Source organism: Schistocerca americana, chromosome 7 (genome assembly GCF_021461395.2).
Source record: "Schistocerca americana isolate TAMUIC-IGC-003095 chromosome 7, iqSchAmer2.1, whole genome shotgun sequence".
In the NCBI taxonomy this organism is placed as follows: Eukaryota; Metazoa; Arthropoda; class Insecta; order Orthoptera; family Acrididae; genus Schistocerca; species Schistocerca americana.
Window position 1 is genome coordinate 427,982,475 of NC_060125.1, and position 16,077 is coordinate 427,998,551.

Sequence of the window (16,077 nt, forward strand, 5' to 3'; positions counted from 1 at the left end):
ACATGTTTAGCGTGCAGTCGGCGATCGTCCCCTGTGATGGTCAAATGTAGTCGAACGGAACCTTGACGGCGATTATGCCGTCCTTCATGTTCCCACATTGGCCAACATAGCTCCACTGTCAAAGCCGAATGCTTCACAAATCTGGATACTACACATTTCGACCAGCTGGCCAAAAGGAGACCCTCAGTAAGACCCCTGTCAAACTCCGTCGCGTGCTCATAACGCTGTCTCATACGAGTACGGGATTCCCTATGCCCTTCGCAGCCGTCACTCTTCATCTGACGCAGTTCAGCCCCTTATATACCCTAGAGGTCTCGTAAGAACACTCAATACCAACATCTCTGATACACTTGTGTGGCTATTCCACCTGTCACAGAGAATTTACACGCCCGCCGATGCTGTGTGGAAGGATGAAGCTACATTGGCACCAAATTAAGTCTTCTCGTATCTTAACTCTCTTCGTCAGACAGTGCAGCACTGACTAAGAGTTAATAAAGTTGGTACTACGAGTTCTAGCAGTACTCTGCTACTGCTGCTATTGCTGCTGCTAATAATAATAATAATGACGATAATAATGATAGTGGCAGATATAGATGTATTTATAGGGGTACAAAACACCTATTTTCTGACTACTGGGAGATGAGGGAGAGAAATTCAGGTGGACTGCACCATCTAGTAGCACTGGGAAATGAAGAAAATTTGGTAGGAAAGAAGTAACGTAGTAACGGGTACTTACAGGGACAAAGGTAGACATATTACTGTTGTTTCATTAGATACGTCATTAACTATCTTTTGAAGCTATAGGTGTAATCCAGTTCTCTGGTGCAGTGATGGAAGTCACTCCAGAACCAGGTTTCTGTAACTGAAAAGGACTTTGTGAAAACGCCTGAGTGATGGACTGGGGCAGAAAGTGTTTTTCTCTGATGGAAACATCGAAATGGCAAATATTGAAATAACCGATCGCGGAATTGAAAAGCAGCTACAGTCAGTCAGTAGCGGAAAGACTTCAGGACTAGATGAGATACCTATCAGACTATAAAGATTATGGGAAAGAACTTGCTCCCTTTCTAGCACTAATTTATCGTAGATCGCTTGAACAACGAAAGGTACCTAACGGATGGAAAAAAGCGCAGGTCATTCCCGTTTTTAAGAAAGGCCGTAAGACAGATCCACACAATTATAGGACTATATCGTTCAAATCAGTCTGTTGTAGCATTATGGAATATGTTTTATGCTCAAGAATTACGACGTTTTTGGAAACTGAACATCTCCTCCATAAAAATCAACATGGATTCCGCATTGAGAGATCCTGCTAAGGCCGGCCGCTGTAGCCAAGCGGTTATGGGCGCTTCAGTCTGGAACCGCGTGACTGCTAAGGTCGCAGGTTCGAATCCTGCCTCGGGCATGGATGTGCCTGATGTCCTTAGGTTAGTTAGGTTTAAGTAGTTCTAAGTTCTAGGGGACTGATGACCTCAGATGTTAAGTCCCATAGTGCTCAGAGCCATTTCGGCCAGATCGTGCGAAACTCAGCTCACTCTGTTCTTCCAGTGGACAACGGCGCTCGGGATGATGACGTGGTCCTTGATTTCAGTAAGGCATTTGACACTGTCCCGCATTGCCATTTAACGAAAACTGTACGAGCCTATGGTATATTGGACCAGACCTGCGATTGGATTCAAGACTTCCTTGCAGATAGAACTCAACACGTCGGTGTTAACGGAACTAAATCGGCAGATGTAAAGGTAATATCCGGAGTACCACAGGGAAATGTGATAGGACCGTTGCTGTTTACAATATATGTAAATGATCTAGTAGAGAGCGTCGGATGCTCTTTAAGTTTATTCGCAGGTGATGCAGTTGTCTATAACAAGGTAGCAACTCCAAAAGTTAGTAAGAATTTGCAGAACGACCTACAGAGAATGAATGGTAAAGACACAGGCAGTTGACCCTGCACGTAAATAAATGTAACATATTGCGCATACATAGGAAAAGAAATCCACTATCGTACAGCAATGCTATTGATGGCAAACACCTGGAAACAGTGTCTGCTGTAAAATATCTAGGCGTAAATATCCAGAGCGATATTAAGCGGAATGACAATATAAAACAAATCGTGGGAAAAGCAGGCACCAGACTAATCGGAAGAATCTTAAGGAAAAGTAACTCATCCACGAAATAAGTTGCTTATAAGGCGCTTGTTCGCCCGATTATTGAGTATTGTTCATCTATCTTGGATTCCCGTCTGCGTAGGACTGATAGAGGCGATAGAGGAGATCCAACGAAGAGCAGTAGGTTTCACCACCGGTACCCTTAAGCTGGCGACTGAGCATTCGGAGATGCTAACCAAACTCCACTAGCAGACGTTAAAAGAGAAGCGTTGTGCACCACGGAGAGATTTACTATTGAAATTTCGGGATAGCACTTTTCAGGAGTCAGACAACATATTGCTTCCCCCCACATGCATCTCGCCTATTGACCACGAGGAGAAAATTCGAGAAATTAGAGCTAATAAAGAAGCTAACCGACAATCATTCTTTCCACGCACCATTCGCGAGTGGAACACGGTTGGAGGGACCAGTCAGTGGTACCGAAAGTACCCTCCGCCACACACCATTAGGTGGCTTGCGGGGTTTGATGTAGATGATGTAGCTATTACAATACATTGAAAAAAGAATTTAAAAAAGTAGTTGACCATGAAAAAGCAACAAATTAAAACAATCGACGGACGGGACTCATTTTTCTGTACACCAAGAAACACATTCTGCTAAATTTGCGAGCATGGATGACGTAAAGAAACTGGTAATGCGAATAACAAAATTTCTGAAGGCACACGCATTATTCCACTGTCAGTTGCAACAGTTGACGATGGAACTGTATGAAGAGTGCGGAGGCTTGAAGTATTACTGCAAAGTATGTTGGTTAAATCAGAATGTCCGCAATGATTTTCAATTTGAAACCCACTTTTCATTTCTGAAGGAAAAAAGAATGCAGGACAGATAATTAGGACGTCCGGATTGCATTGCAGGCCTTGAATTTTACGTGTACTTGACTGGCCACTACCCGGAATAAGGCATTGCAAGGTGAGAAATAACTTCTTTCTGATTTGATGAGTATGCATTTAAAAAGAGATTGTAGAAGGAACAAATTCTGACAGAGTCTTGTTTCCCAACCTCACTGGCGTTAAAGAAAACGCAAGGTTTGATGAATTTATTACGGTCGTGAAGGAATTACAAGGATAGTTTTCTAAACGTTTTGAGGACCGACAATCTTATGTCTGTTTTCCTGCTGGTTTCGAGACCGTTTGCCGTTCCATTTGAAAGCGTACCTGTGCATATGCAGCTGTAACTGATTAATATGCACTGTAATTCCCGTTTTTGTGACAAATCGTTTTATGTTAGAACTGTCCGGACATCTACATTGTTTTCCTCAGATAAGGTTTTCACGCCTGCTTGATGAGATTGCGAAAGTACTAAAATATTTAAGATCTTTCTTCGATTACGAAGGTAATAAATCACGGTTACGTGGCAACCTGCGTGGGAAAATCCGTGAAATCGTCTGCACCTGTCCACATACCGACAGTCTGTATCAGATAAAAATCATATTATGTCTTCCGTGCGCCAAAATTGATTGTTTGTGACCTTCGTTGTTGAGAAATGTGAAATGTCGAACGAAGTTGTATGCAATGCGAGTACATTGCCACTTTAGTGCAGAGCAATCTCAGTTTCGCCCTCCTCATGGTCAGTGTACAGTGGCGGTGGGGGAAATGTGTGCTACGTCACTTGTGACAGGGCACGGCTCTTGAGGAGAATTCTTGGTGCCCTGTCCTTGAGTGATATCGAGAAACTTTAAGATAGCGAATTAATAGAAATGACAGACGTGAACGTTCACGGAACTGCCATACTTCAAATGTCATACTTGAAACGCCTTTTCGGTCAACGTCGTTTGGGTGGTGCTCATCATATTCTAAAACCGTGTGACAAGTGGAGAAATATATTATACTACTTTTAGGCGATCAACAAACAATACTTCCAGTCATTAGAACTGTTAGCTTCAGAACAATAATGAACATGAGACGAATTCTGAGAAACTTTAGGAAGTGAACTGTGCCAAGTACAGCTTAGATTAGTAAAAACTAATGTGTTTTATAGAAGTTTTGTACTTATCAAGCAATTGAATTTTTGGATATAATTTATTGCCTATAACAATGAAATTTTAATTTATCGCCATTTCTTCCGTAGTCATTTCCAAGATAAAGACAATGACTAACATTTTCAGTTTAGGCGATTTGAAATGTGGATCATTGGAATAAAGTTAGGCTACTTTCTGGATGGTTATCAAAGTAAGTTACAAATTCTTGCGGGCTAGTTGTGCCGATGACGTGGCAAATCCTCCCCTCTACACCTTTTTAAAACATTTGATCTCACAAAACTTACAGACACGCAGTTTTATCCTGGAACCTGCTGGCCTACTAGCAGGAAACCGGGCAGTTAAAACTGAATACTGTAAAATATTACACAAGCGTTGTGTGTTTTTAATTCATTATTATAAATTTATAATGAACTGTCGCTTGAGAATGTTTCTACCACTGCATTTGTATCAACCACAAAAATGGGTTCTGTTTAAGTGAGGGAACTAATTTGGCATGTGCTACAACAACGGGCTCAGTCGGAAGTAGAGCTGTTTCAAATGCCTATCTCGCCATCCAGACTTATGTTTTCATTTTTTCCCCAAATTGATTAAAGTCAATGCTGGGATGGTCATTCTGAGGAGAACACAGCACGTATTTTCGCGATACTTCCACATTCCACGCTTGCACTCCGTCAGTTACGATCTCGCGGTCGACGGAATGCTCAGACGTGAAGTTCCTTCTTTGTTATATTGCGAGGTTTAGTAGAATTTAAACGCAGAACCATCCAAAAATAGCGTGAGAACATGTATGGAACCTACCACTAACGTGTGAAGCAGTTCTTCATTCGATTTACACCTATATTCGACGTCGACGCGCTCTTTTCCGCACTCAACTTCATTGTGACGTTATGGCGGTAAAGAACATAGGCAATGTGCGCTCTATACATTCACGAATTTATCTGAACCGTTATGTATAGGCGTTCCTTTTTACTGGTTTTGCCCGGTCATATGTAATGAATTCGACCACATTTCCAGCTGTGTATAATAGAACGTTAATTATATTGATATTACATATGAAGATGGTATCTGTTCTTTCGGACATGTCTGAAAGAACAGATACCATCGGTGACCATACAGCGAGTTAGAATGTAATTACAATGAAATGAATACCCATAACTGCATACAGGCGTTGATCTAAGTCAACGGGGACAGTTGAAAATATGTGCCCCGACCGGGACTCGATCTCGGGATCTACTTCTTATAGGGCAGATACTCTATGCATCTGAGCCACCGAGGACACAAAGGATAGTGTGACTGCAGGGACTTATCTCTGGCACGCCTCCCGTGAGGCCCACATTCCCAAATTATTGTCCCGCACTATACTCATATATGAAGATGATATCTGTTCTTTCCTGCAGTTGGACAGAGCGTCTGCCATATAAGCAGGAGATCCCGGGTTCGAGTCCCGGTCGGAGACACACATTTTAAACTGTCCCCGTTGACTTATAGCAACGCCTGTATGCAGATACGGGTATTCATTTCATTGTAATGTACATGGTTATTAATTAGTCGTGAGAAAATTTTTATGTTATTGAGTAATTTACGAGTAATGCATACTATGTGGCGCTTTAAAGAATAATGTATATAATAGCTGGTGACTGAAAGAATAATTTGAACTGTTCTGAAGCTGTTTTAAGAACAATGGAATGAATGAAAACATAACGAAAGAATAATGGAGCTTTTCATATTTTACCGTAATGGACAGATCTATAGACAATGTTGGTCGTTGAAATAAGACAGAATTGAAAGAGAGAAAGAGATAGAGAGAAAGAGAGACAGAGGAAGACAGAAATGGCTGGGTTTGAGAAGGGATATTAAGCTCAAACTAACACGACGTGTGTGTGTGTGTGTGTGTGTGTGTGTGTGTGTGTGTGAGTGAGTGTGAGAGAGAGAGAGAGAGAGAGAGAGAGAGGGGGGGGGGATGAGGAGTCTGTAGTGGCTTATAGCTCAATTAACGTTATATAAAATAAAAATGTGGAGTTTTGAAGTAAAATAGGCACACTGTACCTCCAGCTATGAGACTCATATCCGAAACCAACATCAAAATAATTAACTGAAATAACAGCGTGTATTTACTTACCCGTACTTAGCGAAATTTGTCCACAGACTGGTCAGCAGCTCAGTCACCTTTCCGTCGTTAGAATTCGGATCCTTGTCTGGCCCATTCTGGAGGAAAAGGTAACTTGCTTCTGCTGCGTGGCCCATACCTGCAATAGGCATCTGTGTCAGAAAAAATGTCTCTTGATGCAAATTAAAAATACGTAGAAGACAACACTTTCATTCAAAACAGATTTATTTCATGTTAATGTAAAAGATGAGTTTTGGGGCACGGTTGTAGCCTGTCGCTTCCTGAATCGTCCAACTTCTTTTCTGGACCAGATACATAATAGCGAGGGGCCAGAAATCCTCATTTATTTCTAGATTAAATTCTTTCTCAGACACTTAAGGAAGGTTGGGTTCCATACATGTATATGATTGTTTGTCTGCGATGAGACTGATGCAGAAGTGTGATAAAACTTAAAGTTTCCTTCCTGGAAGATCAATTTTTGTTTCTTTCTACATTCACAGTTTCACACATTGCGCTAAGTTTCTATACACAGTTAAATTTAAAGATAACAACGCGATTGTCAAATATAGCCTCTAATAACCACGTCGTCTACAATACGTTAAATTCTAATAAGTATCAGTGCCAACAACAGCGAGTATTCTGTAGGAAGCGAAGGAGGTCGTTCGTCAACGGCAGTGAAAAAGACAACGGGTACCGCGACTGGGGAAACACATTCCAAGACTATATAGTCGTAGATTATCTTGTATGTATCGAAAGCCGTTACATTATTGTCACAACCAACAAGCAACATGGCCATTCTACGGCTTCTGCACCAACGTCGAAGACATTCCTACTGACTTCTACCTCGTTTCCTCTAATTTCTACCAGGTCTAACTGGCTTGGTAGAAGTTAATTTTGTTTGCAGGAGCTATTTATTTCCGACGTGGTATTTTAATCTAAACGTCTGAATTTTGTGTTAATCTTTGAGAGAATAGATTATCCATATGCCGATCCCGTTGTCTGTCGCCCAACGTCTCAGGGACGTGTAACATCTGATAGGATACTTATAGTCTGAAGTGTATTTTTCGATGGAACATAGCATTCTTTCTATTTGCCTGCCGCTGTGGCTGTCTTTATCAATGGACATGATTATCTTAATGCTTGTGTAGTCTTATTTTCACACCCACGAACAGCGATTTGCAGCAGGACTTTGGAACATATATTGCGTTCGAACATTATGAATTACCTCGAAGAAAACGGTCTATGGACACACAGTCAACATAGATTTAGAAAATATCGTTCTTGTGAAACACAAGTAGCTCTTTATTCGCATGAAGTGTTGAGTGCTATTGACAAGGGATTTCAGATTGATTCCGTATTTCTGGATTTCTAGAAGGCTTTTGACACTGTACCACACAAGCGGCTTGTAGTGAAATTGCTTGCCTATGGAATATCGTCTCAGTTATGTGACTGGATTTATGGTTTCCTGTCAGAGTGGTCACAGTTCGTAGTAATTTTCGGAAAGTCATCGAGTAAAGACAAGTGATTTCTGGTGTTCCCCAAGGTAGTGTTATAGGGCCCTTTGATGTTCCTTATCTGTATAAACGATTTGGGAGACAATCTGAGCAGCCATCTTAGGTTGTTTGCAGATGACACTGCTGTTTATCGACTAATAAAGTCATCAGAAGATCAAAATAAACTGCAAAGCGATTTAGAAAAGACTGGCGGTTGACCCTAAATAACGAAGGTGAGCTCATCCACATGAGTGCTAAAAGGAATCCGTCATACTTTGGTTACACGATAAAACAGTCAAATCTAGAGACGGTAAATTCAACTAAATACTAGGAATTGCGATTACGATTAACTTAAATTGGAAGGAACACACAGAAAATGTTGTGGCGTAGGCTGGGGAAGACTGCGTTTTATTGGCAGCACACTTAGAAAATGTAACAGATCTACTAAGGAGACTGCCTACACCACGCTTGTCCGTCCTCTTTTAGAATACTGCTGCGCGGTGTGGGATCCTTACCAGATAGGATTGATGGAGCACTTCGAAAAAGTTCAAAGAGGGGCTGCACGTTTTGTACTATCGCAAAATATGGGAGAGAGTGTCACTGAAATAATACAGGATTTTGGCTGGACATCATTAAAACAAAGGCGTTTTTCGTTGCGACGGAATCTTCTCACGAAATTCCAAGCACCAACTATCTCCTCCGAATGCGAAAAGATTTTGTTGACACCGACCTACATAGGGAGAAATGATCACCACGACAAAATAAGGGAAATCAGAACTCGTACGGAAAGATGTAGCTGTTCATTCTTTCCCTGCGCTATAAGAGATTGGAATAATAGAGAATTGTGAAGGTGGTTCGATGTACCCTCTCCCAGGAACTTAAGTGTGATTTTCAGTGTATCCATGTAGATGTAGATATACGAGGGTCGGTCAAAAAGTAATGCCTCCCATTTTTTTTCTACTTAAAGAAATTAAGTTAAGTGAAAAATTTGAATTTGGCGCCATTCCTCAAACCTTCTTCTGCAATCCACTGCAGTAGTAACTTTCTGTGTCAACAGGTGGCAGCACAGCAGAAGTTTGTAAGATGGCCGACATCGATGTTCGTTTGAGACAGCGTTGTGTGATTGAATTCTTGAATGCAGAAGGTGAAACGCCCATACGCATTCATGAAAGACTGAAGAAGGTGTATGGTGTTGTGACAGTGGATGTCAGCACTGTTAGACGATGGGTTCGTCGTTGTAAGGAAGCTGAAGGGCAAACACCGTTGACTGACGAAAAGCGGAGCGGCAGGCCGGTGAGTGCAGTGACTCCACACAACATTCAGCAAGTTGATGACATCATTCGTGGTGACCGTCGGGTGACTGCAGATGAAGTGTGTCGCATTATTTCTCTTAGTAAAGGCAGTGTGATCACGATTATTAAACAATTGGTGTACTCAAAAGTTTGTGCACGGTGGGTTCCAAGAATGTTAACCGATCAGAATAAAGAGGCAAGGAAAACAATAGCCTCCCAACACTTGCAGCGCTTCCGTTTGGAGGGAGATGAGTTTCTGAAAAAAATTGTGACCGGGGACGAAACATGGGTGCATTTTTTTGAACCCGAATCAAAGAGGCAGTCAATGGAGTGGCGTCACACAAGCTCGCCGAGGAAAAAAAAATTCAAAACTGTGCGATCGGCAGGGAAAGTTATGGCAACAGTTTTCTGGGATACAGAGGGTGTGATTCTGGTTGATTTTTTGGAGCAGGGATGCACAATAAATTCTGTTCAATACGTCACAACCCTCAACAAACTTAAAGCACGTCTTCAGCGAGTTCGCCCAACAAAATCAATGGCAGATGTTCTTCTTTTGCATCACAATGCAAGACCACACACCAGTCGTCACACCTCTGACGAGATTGTCAAAATTGGATGGGAAGTTTTGCCTCATCCCCCATACAGCCCTGACCTGGCACCATCAGACTTCCATCTGTTCGGGCCACTAAAAGAAGCTCATCGTGGGATTCATTTTGAAGATGAGGAGGCCGTCAAAACATCCGTGCGTCAATGGCTTAGGAAGCAGAGCTGTGATTTTTACCGTGCTGGGATACATGCCCTTGTTCAAAGATGGACCAAAACTGTAGAGATGGGCGGAGATTACATTGAAAAATGACAAAATGATCCTCAATGTTGTGGTTTTCAACCTATGTAATTGCATTTAAATTTCCTGACAATTAAACGTAGAAAAAAAATAGGAGGCATTACTTTTTGACTGACCCTCGTAGAAACTGACGTGAAATGATGATGAGGTCCCATAATCCGAGGAGCGGGGAGATCCGCAGCGCCGACGAGGCAAGGTCCTAGCGGAGGTGGTTTGCCGTTGCTTTCCTCCGACCGTAATGGGGATGAATGATGATGAAGAAGAGGACACAACAACACCCAGTCATCTGGAGGCAAGGTGAATCTCTGACCCCGTCGGGAAACGTAACCGGGACTCCGTGAGCGGGAAGGGAGAACGCTACCGCAAGACCACGAGCTGCGGACTGAGCGATAAGCCAGACCTGTTGAAAGATTGGAACTCTTGTTGCGAATCTACCCTGCGGGAATGAAGCACGTGTGGCTTACATGTGGAATCCCTCTCGCACAACGTTTACTGGAGGAAGCGCGCGAAGGAGACGGTTGCGTGATGAAAACGGTGGCAAGTGTCAGATTCCAATGCGGGAGGTCTGCTTGCAGCTCACTTTCATTGCCATGATTTTTAAGAGCAGGATTTAGATATCTTGTCAATACTCTGCACTCCAGTCATAGCAATAAATACACTCCTGGAAATGGAAAAAAGAACACATTGACACCGGTGTGTCAGACCCACCATACTTGCTCCGGACACTGCGAGAGGGCTGTACAAGCAATGATCACACGCACGGCACAGCGGACACACCAGGAACCGCGGTGTTGGCCGTCGAATGGCGCTAGCTGCGCAGCATTTGTGCTCCGCCGCCGTCAGTGTCAGCCAGTTTGCCGTGGCATACGGAGCTCCATCGGAGTCTTAAACACTGGTAGCATGCCGCGACAGCGTGGACGTGAACCGTATGTGCAGTTGACGGGCTTTGAGCGAGGGCGTATAGTGGGCATGCGGGAGGCCGGGTGGACGTACCGCCGAATTGCTCAACACGTGGGGCGTGAGGTCTCCACAGTACATCGATGTTGTCGCCAGTGGTCGGCGGAAGGTGCACGTGCCCGTCGACCTGGGACCGGACCGCAGCGACGCACGGATGCACGCCAAGACCGTAGGATCCTACGCAGTGCCGTAGGGGACCGCACCGCCACTTCCCAGAAAATTAGGGACACTGTTGCTCCTGGGGTATCGGCGAGGACCATTCGCAACCGTCTCCATGAAGCTGGGCTACGGTCCCGCTCACCGTTAGGCCGTCTTCCGCTCACGCCCCAACATCGTGTAGCCCGCCTCCAGTGGTGTCGCGACAGGCGTGAATGGAGGGACGAATGGAGACGTGTCGTCTTCAGCGATGAGAGTCGCTTCTGCCTTGGTGCCAATGATGGTCGTATGCGTGTTTGGCGCCGTGCAGGTGAGCTCCACAATCAGGACTGCATACGACCGAGGCACCCAGGGCCAACACCCGGCATCATGGTGTGGGGAGCGATCTCCTACACTGGCCGTACACCACTGGTGATCGTCGAGGGGACACTGAATAGTGCACGGTACATCCAAACCGTCATCGAGCCCATCGTTCTACCATTCCTAGACCGGCAAGGGAGCTTGCTGTTCCAACAGGACAATGCACGTCCGCGTGTATCCCGTGCCACCCAACGTGCTCTAGAAGGTGTAAGTCAACTACCCTGGCCAGCAAGATCTCCGGATCTGTCCCCCATTGAGCATGTTTGGGACTGGATGAAGCGTCGTCTCACGCGGTCTGCACGTCCAGCACGAACGCTGGTCCAACTGAGGCGCCAGGTGGAAATGGCATGGTAAGCCGTTCCACAAGACTGCATCCAGCATCTCTACGATCGTCTCCATGGGAGAATAGCAGCCTGCATTGCTGCGAAAGGTGGATATACACTGTACTAGTGCCGACATTGTGCATGCTCTGTTGCCTGTGTCTATGTGCCTGTGGTTCTGTCAGTGTGATCATGTGATGTATCTGACCCCAGGAATGTGTCAATAAAGTTTCCCCTTCCTGGGACAATGAATTCACGGTGTTCTTATTTCAATTTCCAGGAGTGTATATTTATGTACGAATAACAGTAACCTAGGGGCGAAATGTATACAGATAAAATTATGTTGCACTTATTTACATTCACTCTATTGCAAAAGTTATTGAACTTGTAGATAAGAGTAACTATTATTCGCCATTGGTGACTTTATCTCTTTTTGTTTCCGTCGAAAACTTTTTCACCTAATCGTTTTAGGCATCTCCAGCGGTGTACAAAGGAGATAAGTACATGTTACCTGAACTAGAGACACTTTGTTTACATATTGTTTCATAACAATATCTTTAGCTTTAGTTAATATTTACATAATTCACAACTTAAGAATGAAGTATTAGTATTTACTTTTACGTCTCCTATGTTTTATGTATTTTCATTGGTTCTTCTGTAAACGCTCCTATAGGCATTTCTGAAATCGGAACTCTTTGGTGCAGATATTCCTTGAATTGCATGTCAGCCGTGCTGTTCTCTGCACTTGACCTTGCTGCTAGCTTAACTGAGAGATCATGAGAATTGTAAAGGGTAGCAGTGTCGTGGAATGTTGGGCTGGATATCAATGGAGGATGTGCGATAGTGGAAGTGTTAAAGTATGTACGCACGTGTGTGTGTGTGTGTGTGTGTGTGTGTGTGTTGTATTTTTGTTTCTTTTCAGATATGTAATTTTCATTATTTATAATGTACAGTATGTGCATTACTTAGTGGTCTGCTGTATGTTAGTGTGTATATGGCCTGTGTGAAACGACTTTCTGGGAGTGTGACTATTTTTTTGTTTTCTTATTATAACACAGGATTTCCGTGTTAAAAGCTTCGGCAATCAATTCAATATATTTACAATTGCAGCTATTATATTTGAGTTCATGGATCCCTAAGCTTTTACATTTACCTTTCTCTCCTGTCGCTGTTTTTAATTTATTTGGAATTATACTATTGTTTTTAAAGGTTAGTTTAATTCCATCTCTTCTTCTTAAGTTGGTTCTGCTGTTCTAATAATTGTGATATGCCATGGGGCACGGTTTTCTGTTTTTGTTGCAGAATGATGTTGTAAATTGATTTAACAGTAATAAATAATATCGTCCCACGTTGTGCGCCAAACTGTGGTAAATTCAGCTCTAATGTGTTATATGTTCACCTGAAAACGTCGCTTTTAGTGCCACGAAATCGATAGTGACCTAATAAGGAAGGACTAAGTACAGCTGAAGCGCTTTATTAATACTCAAGATAAATACGAACTGATTGAAGATAAATTTGAACTAACCAGGCTGCTGTGATAAAACACTGATTTAAATATTTAACACTAAGAAACATTTACATTCATTACTGGATCATAATTCGCTGATCAACGATACAAGTGAAAATTTAGATCACTCTGACTGGGCGCAGACATAACTCAGCAATTGTGCCAACGAAATGGGGTGAAGAACATTTTCATCTCACCACTCGGTGAAGTCAGTTTTACATGAAGGCATGTGTGGCTGATAGGATGTTGACACTATGTGTTGATCACCTCACATCTGTGTGGCTACCGGATGACAACCGGCAGCTTTGATCTTCCGCGTTCAGTGGCGTTGAGGCAAAGCCTTAATTCAACAATCATTCTGCGCTGAATAGCCACTAGCCTTAACCCTTGCATGTAGAAAAAACCCGACAACCAACGTTGTGTTATCATCTCAGCACTCGGTGTTTGCTATCAGCAGCGACATTCCCTCCGAGGTGGTGTCAATGCAATTTTTTCAAGTTGAGATCAGAGAAGGCAGTGGAATATGATGCTTAAGGTTTTCAGCTTCGGACGTGGGGAGTCCATTTGAGATGGAATGAAAAATTAGTACATCGCAAGACAATTGACAATTTAATTAATGTCAGAGAACTGAGTCGACAGGTGGTTGATCTGATTGCAGAAAGCAAAGATACAACGCTTTCTGCGAAGCAGCACTAAAAATCACATCTTCTTTAGTATTTCTGAGCTCTCCTCTCACTTACCGATCACTTACAGTCCATCTGACTGCTTCCCTTATTATTTTTCTCTTTCTCCCTGTCTCATTGTCTACTGTGAGTCAGTTTTATTGATGGGCCTCCACTCTATCCTTCATGGTATTGAAATTCCCTTTGTATCGCTATTGTCATTGACAGAATCAATTTACAGTCTCAGTGACTAATCAACGTGGCATAAACAAGCCTCCTAGTATTCACATAGGGTAACAAGATTTATGACCTTGTGGTGGCTAGCAACATAAAACTACAGTGCCACCATCTACACCTGCCATGATCCAAATTAAAGTATCAAGAGTTCAAACGCAGTAATCAGCATGATTTTGCCTGCTAGTTGAGTGAAAGCTTTTTTCATCAAAGACGTCTGAGTCCATACCTGCGTGCAGAGAAACTGTTCGACACATATAACACAAAAGAGACATACAATCAAGTTACAATACTGAGAATTTGAATAGTAAATAACGCAAAACTTTTAACCATCCCAAATGTGCTGATGTTAAACAATATGTACCGTACCTCAAAACAAAATATTAATAACGAACGAATGAATTATTTCTTCAATTTCCTTTGTTTACGAACAGAATTAACCAAAAAAATACGTGATACAAATTCGAATAATAAAATATGAAATTGTGTATCAAAAGACAAGTATGAGACATTCTTATCAACAAACTGAATGACACAATCTCGTTAGCAGGCACGTCCATTGTCTCGTAAATTTGGCTGGTGTTATGATGTTCCAATGAGTTGTGTTTCAGCGCACAATAGAATAGTTATCTGTTGTAAACCTTAACGTAAATGCAGATGGTATTTCTGTAGACTGTGTAAGAAATACAAAATTTCTAGTAATGCATAGTGATTGTCTTTTAATCAGTGTAAACATAGAAAAATCCTGAGAAAAACAGTGTCATCAAAGAGTTATGTCCATAGAGTCATGATGTAGCCCCTTTCCATTATATATTTCCGTATTTACAGAGAGTGAATTTTAGACATTCTTTTTAGGGAAACAAATGCACGAAAGATGAATACAACTTTGAAACTACAGCAAAAGATATTGTGGATAAGAGAAATGCATTGGCAGTTGCGAATATGGACAACTCTTAGCTATATAATGGAATGAAGACAATGAAAATTTGTATCGGAGTGGGCCGAAATCGGAATTCCCGCTTTAAGTGAGGGGTCACCTGAACCACGTTGTCTACCCGTGCGTGACTCACGACCAGACCCAAACTTCCATATGTGTTTCTTCATGCGTCGCAACCAGCAGTGGTCCACCTTATGTAATTCCCGTAGTTCGGGGGGAGGGGTGTGACACATTTTAATTGAAAGTCACTCCCTCGTATCGGCGGACAAACACGGTATAGGAGTACCTATGTTCTTAAGAAGTACGGCGCAATATTGTTGGCTGTTCGTGCACGACTCACGGCCAGATCCATGATTCCATATGTTGTCTTTCATGCCTCAAAATCTGACTCATGGCCAGATCCATGATTACATATGTTCTCTTTCATACCTCAAAATGTGCACTCATATGCATTATGTAATTTCAGTACAGGGAAGGGCAATTTAATTGAAAGCAGTTGCATGCATGTCAGAAAGAGCATTGCATTGCACTTCTTAAGAACACAGGCACTGCAATATCATGTTGTGGATATTCACCAGAAATATTAAATACGTTCATTGTAAAGATCTGTTCTTAGCAATTGAGTTTTAAGTACATCATGTGAGTATATTTACAACTCAGTTAAGCACATAAAATAGCTTCATGATTAACACAGAGTCATCTCTATCTCTGAGAATTTAACTGGTACCAAGAAGGTATAAACAAAAATCCCACTACAACATTTTCTACGGGGAATAAAACTGCACAGTGTACTACTTAAGGAAATAAACTAATTTGAAAAAGCAGATAAAAAGTACCTCTCCAGGAACAAATTCTATAAGATGAGGGATTACTTCAATGTAAAGAGTAGATGTTTAGTAAAAAGAATGTAACAACAAAATTGAGATTGGCAATTTCGGGCCGAAAAATCCATTTTACATTACTGATATAGAGAACAAAATGTTATCATAAAAATTTTGATCAAAATGCACTACAGATGTAAAATACGTAGTAGTAGGAAATATGGAACTCAAAAGTATT

General features: G+C 42.2%; 1 protein-coding gene across 1 annotated transcript in view; it reads right to left on the reverse strand.

Moving 5' to 3' along the window:
• Window positions 1-16,077, reverse strand: part of LOC124622582 (acetylcholinesterase-like) — a 109,644-nt gene that overhangs the window by 3,591 nt on the left and 89,976 nt on the right. The window contains exon 9 of the mRNA XM_047148329.1: window positions 6,269-6,395. Within this exon, the coding sequence (XP_047004285.1) occupies window positions 6,269-6,395 (127 nt within the window). The remainder of the gene's footprint in view (window positions 1-6,268; window positions 6,396-16,077) is intronic.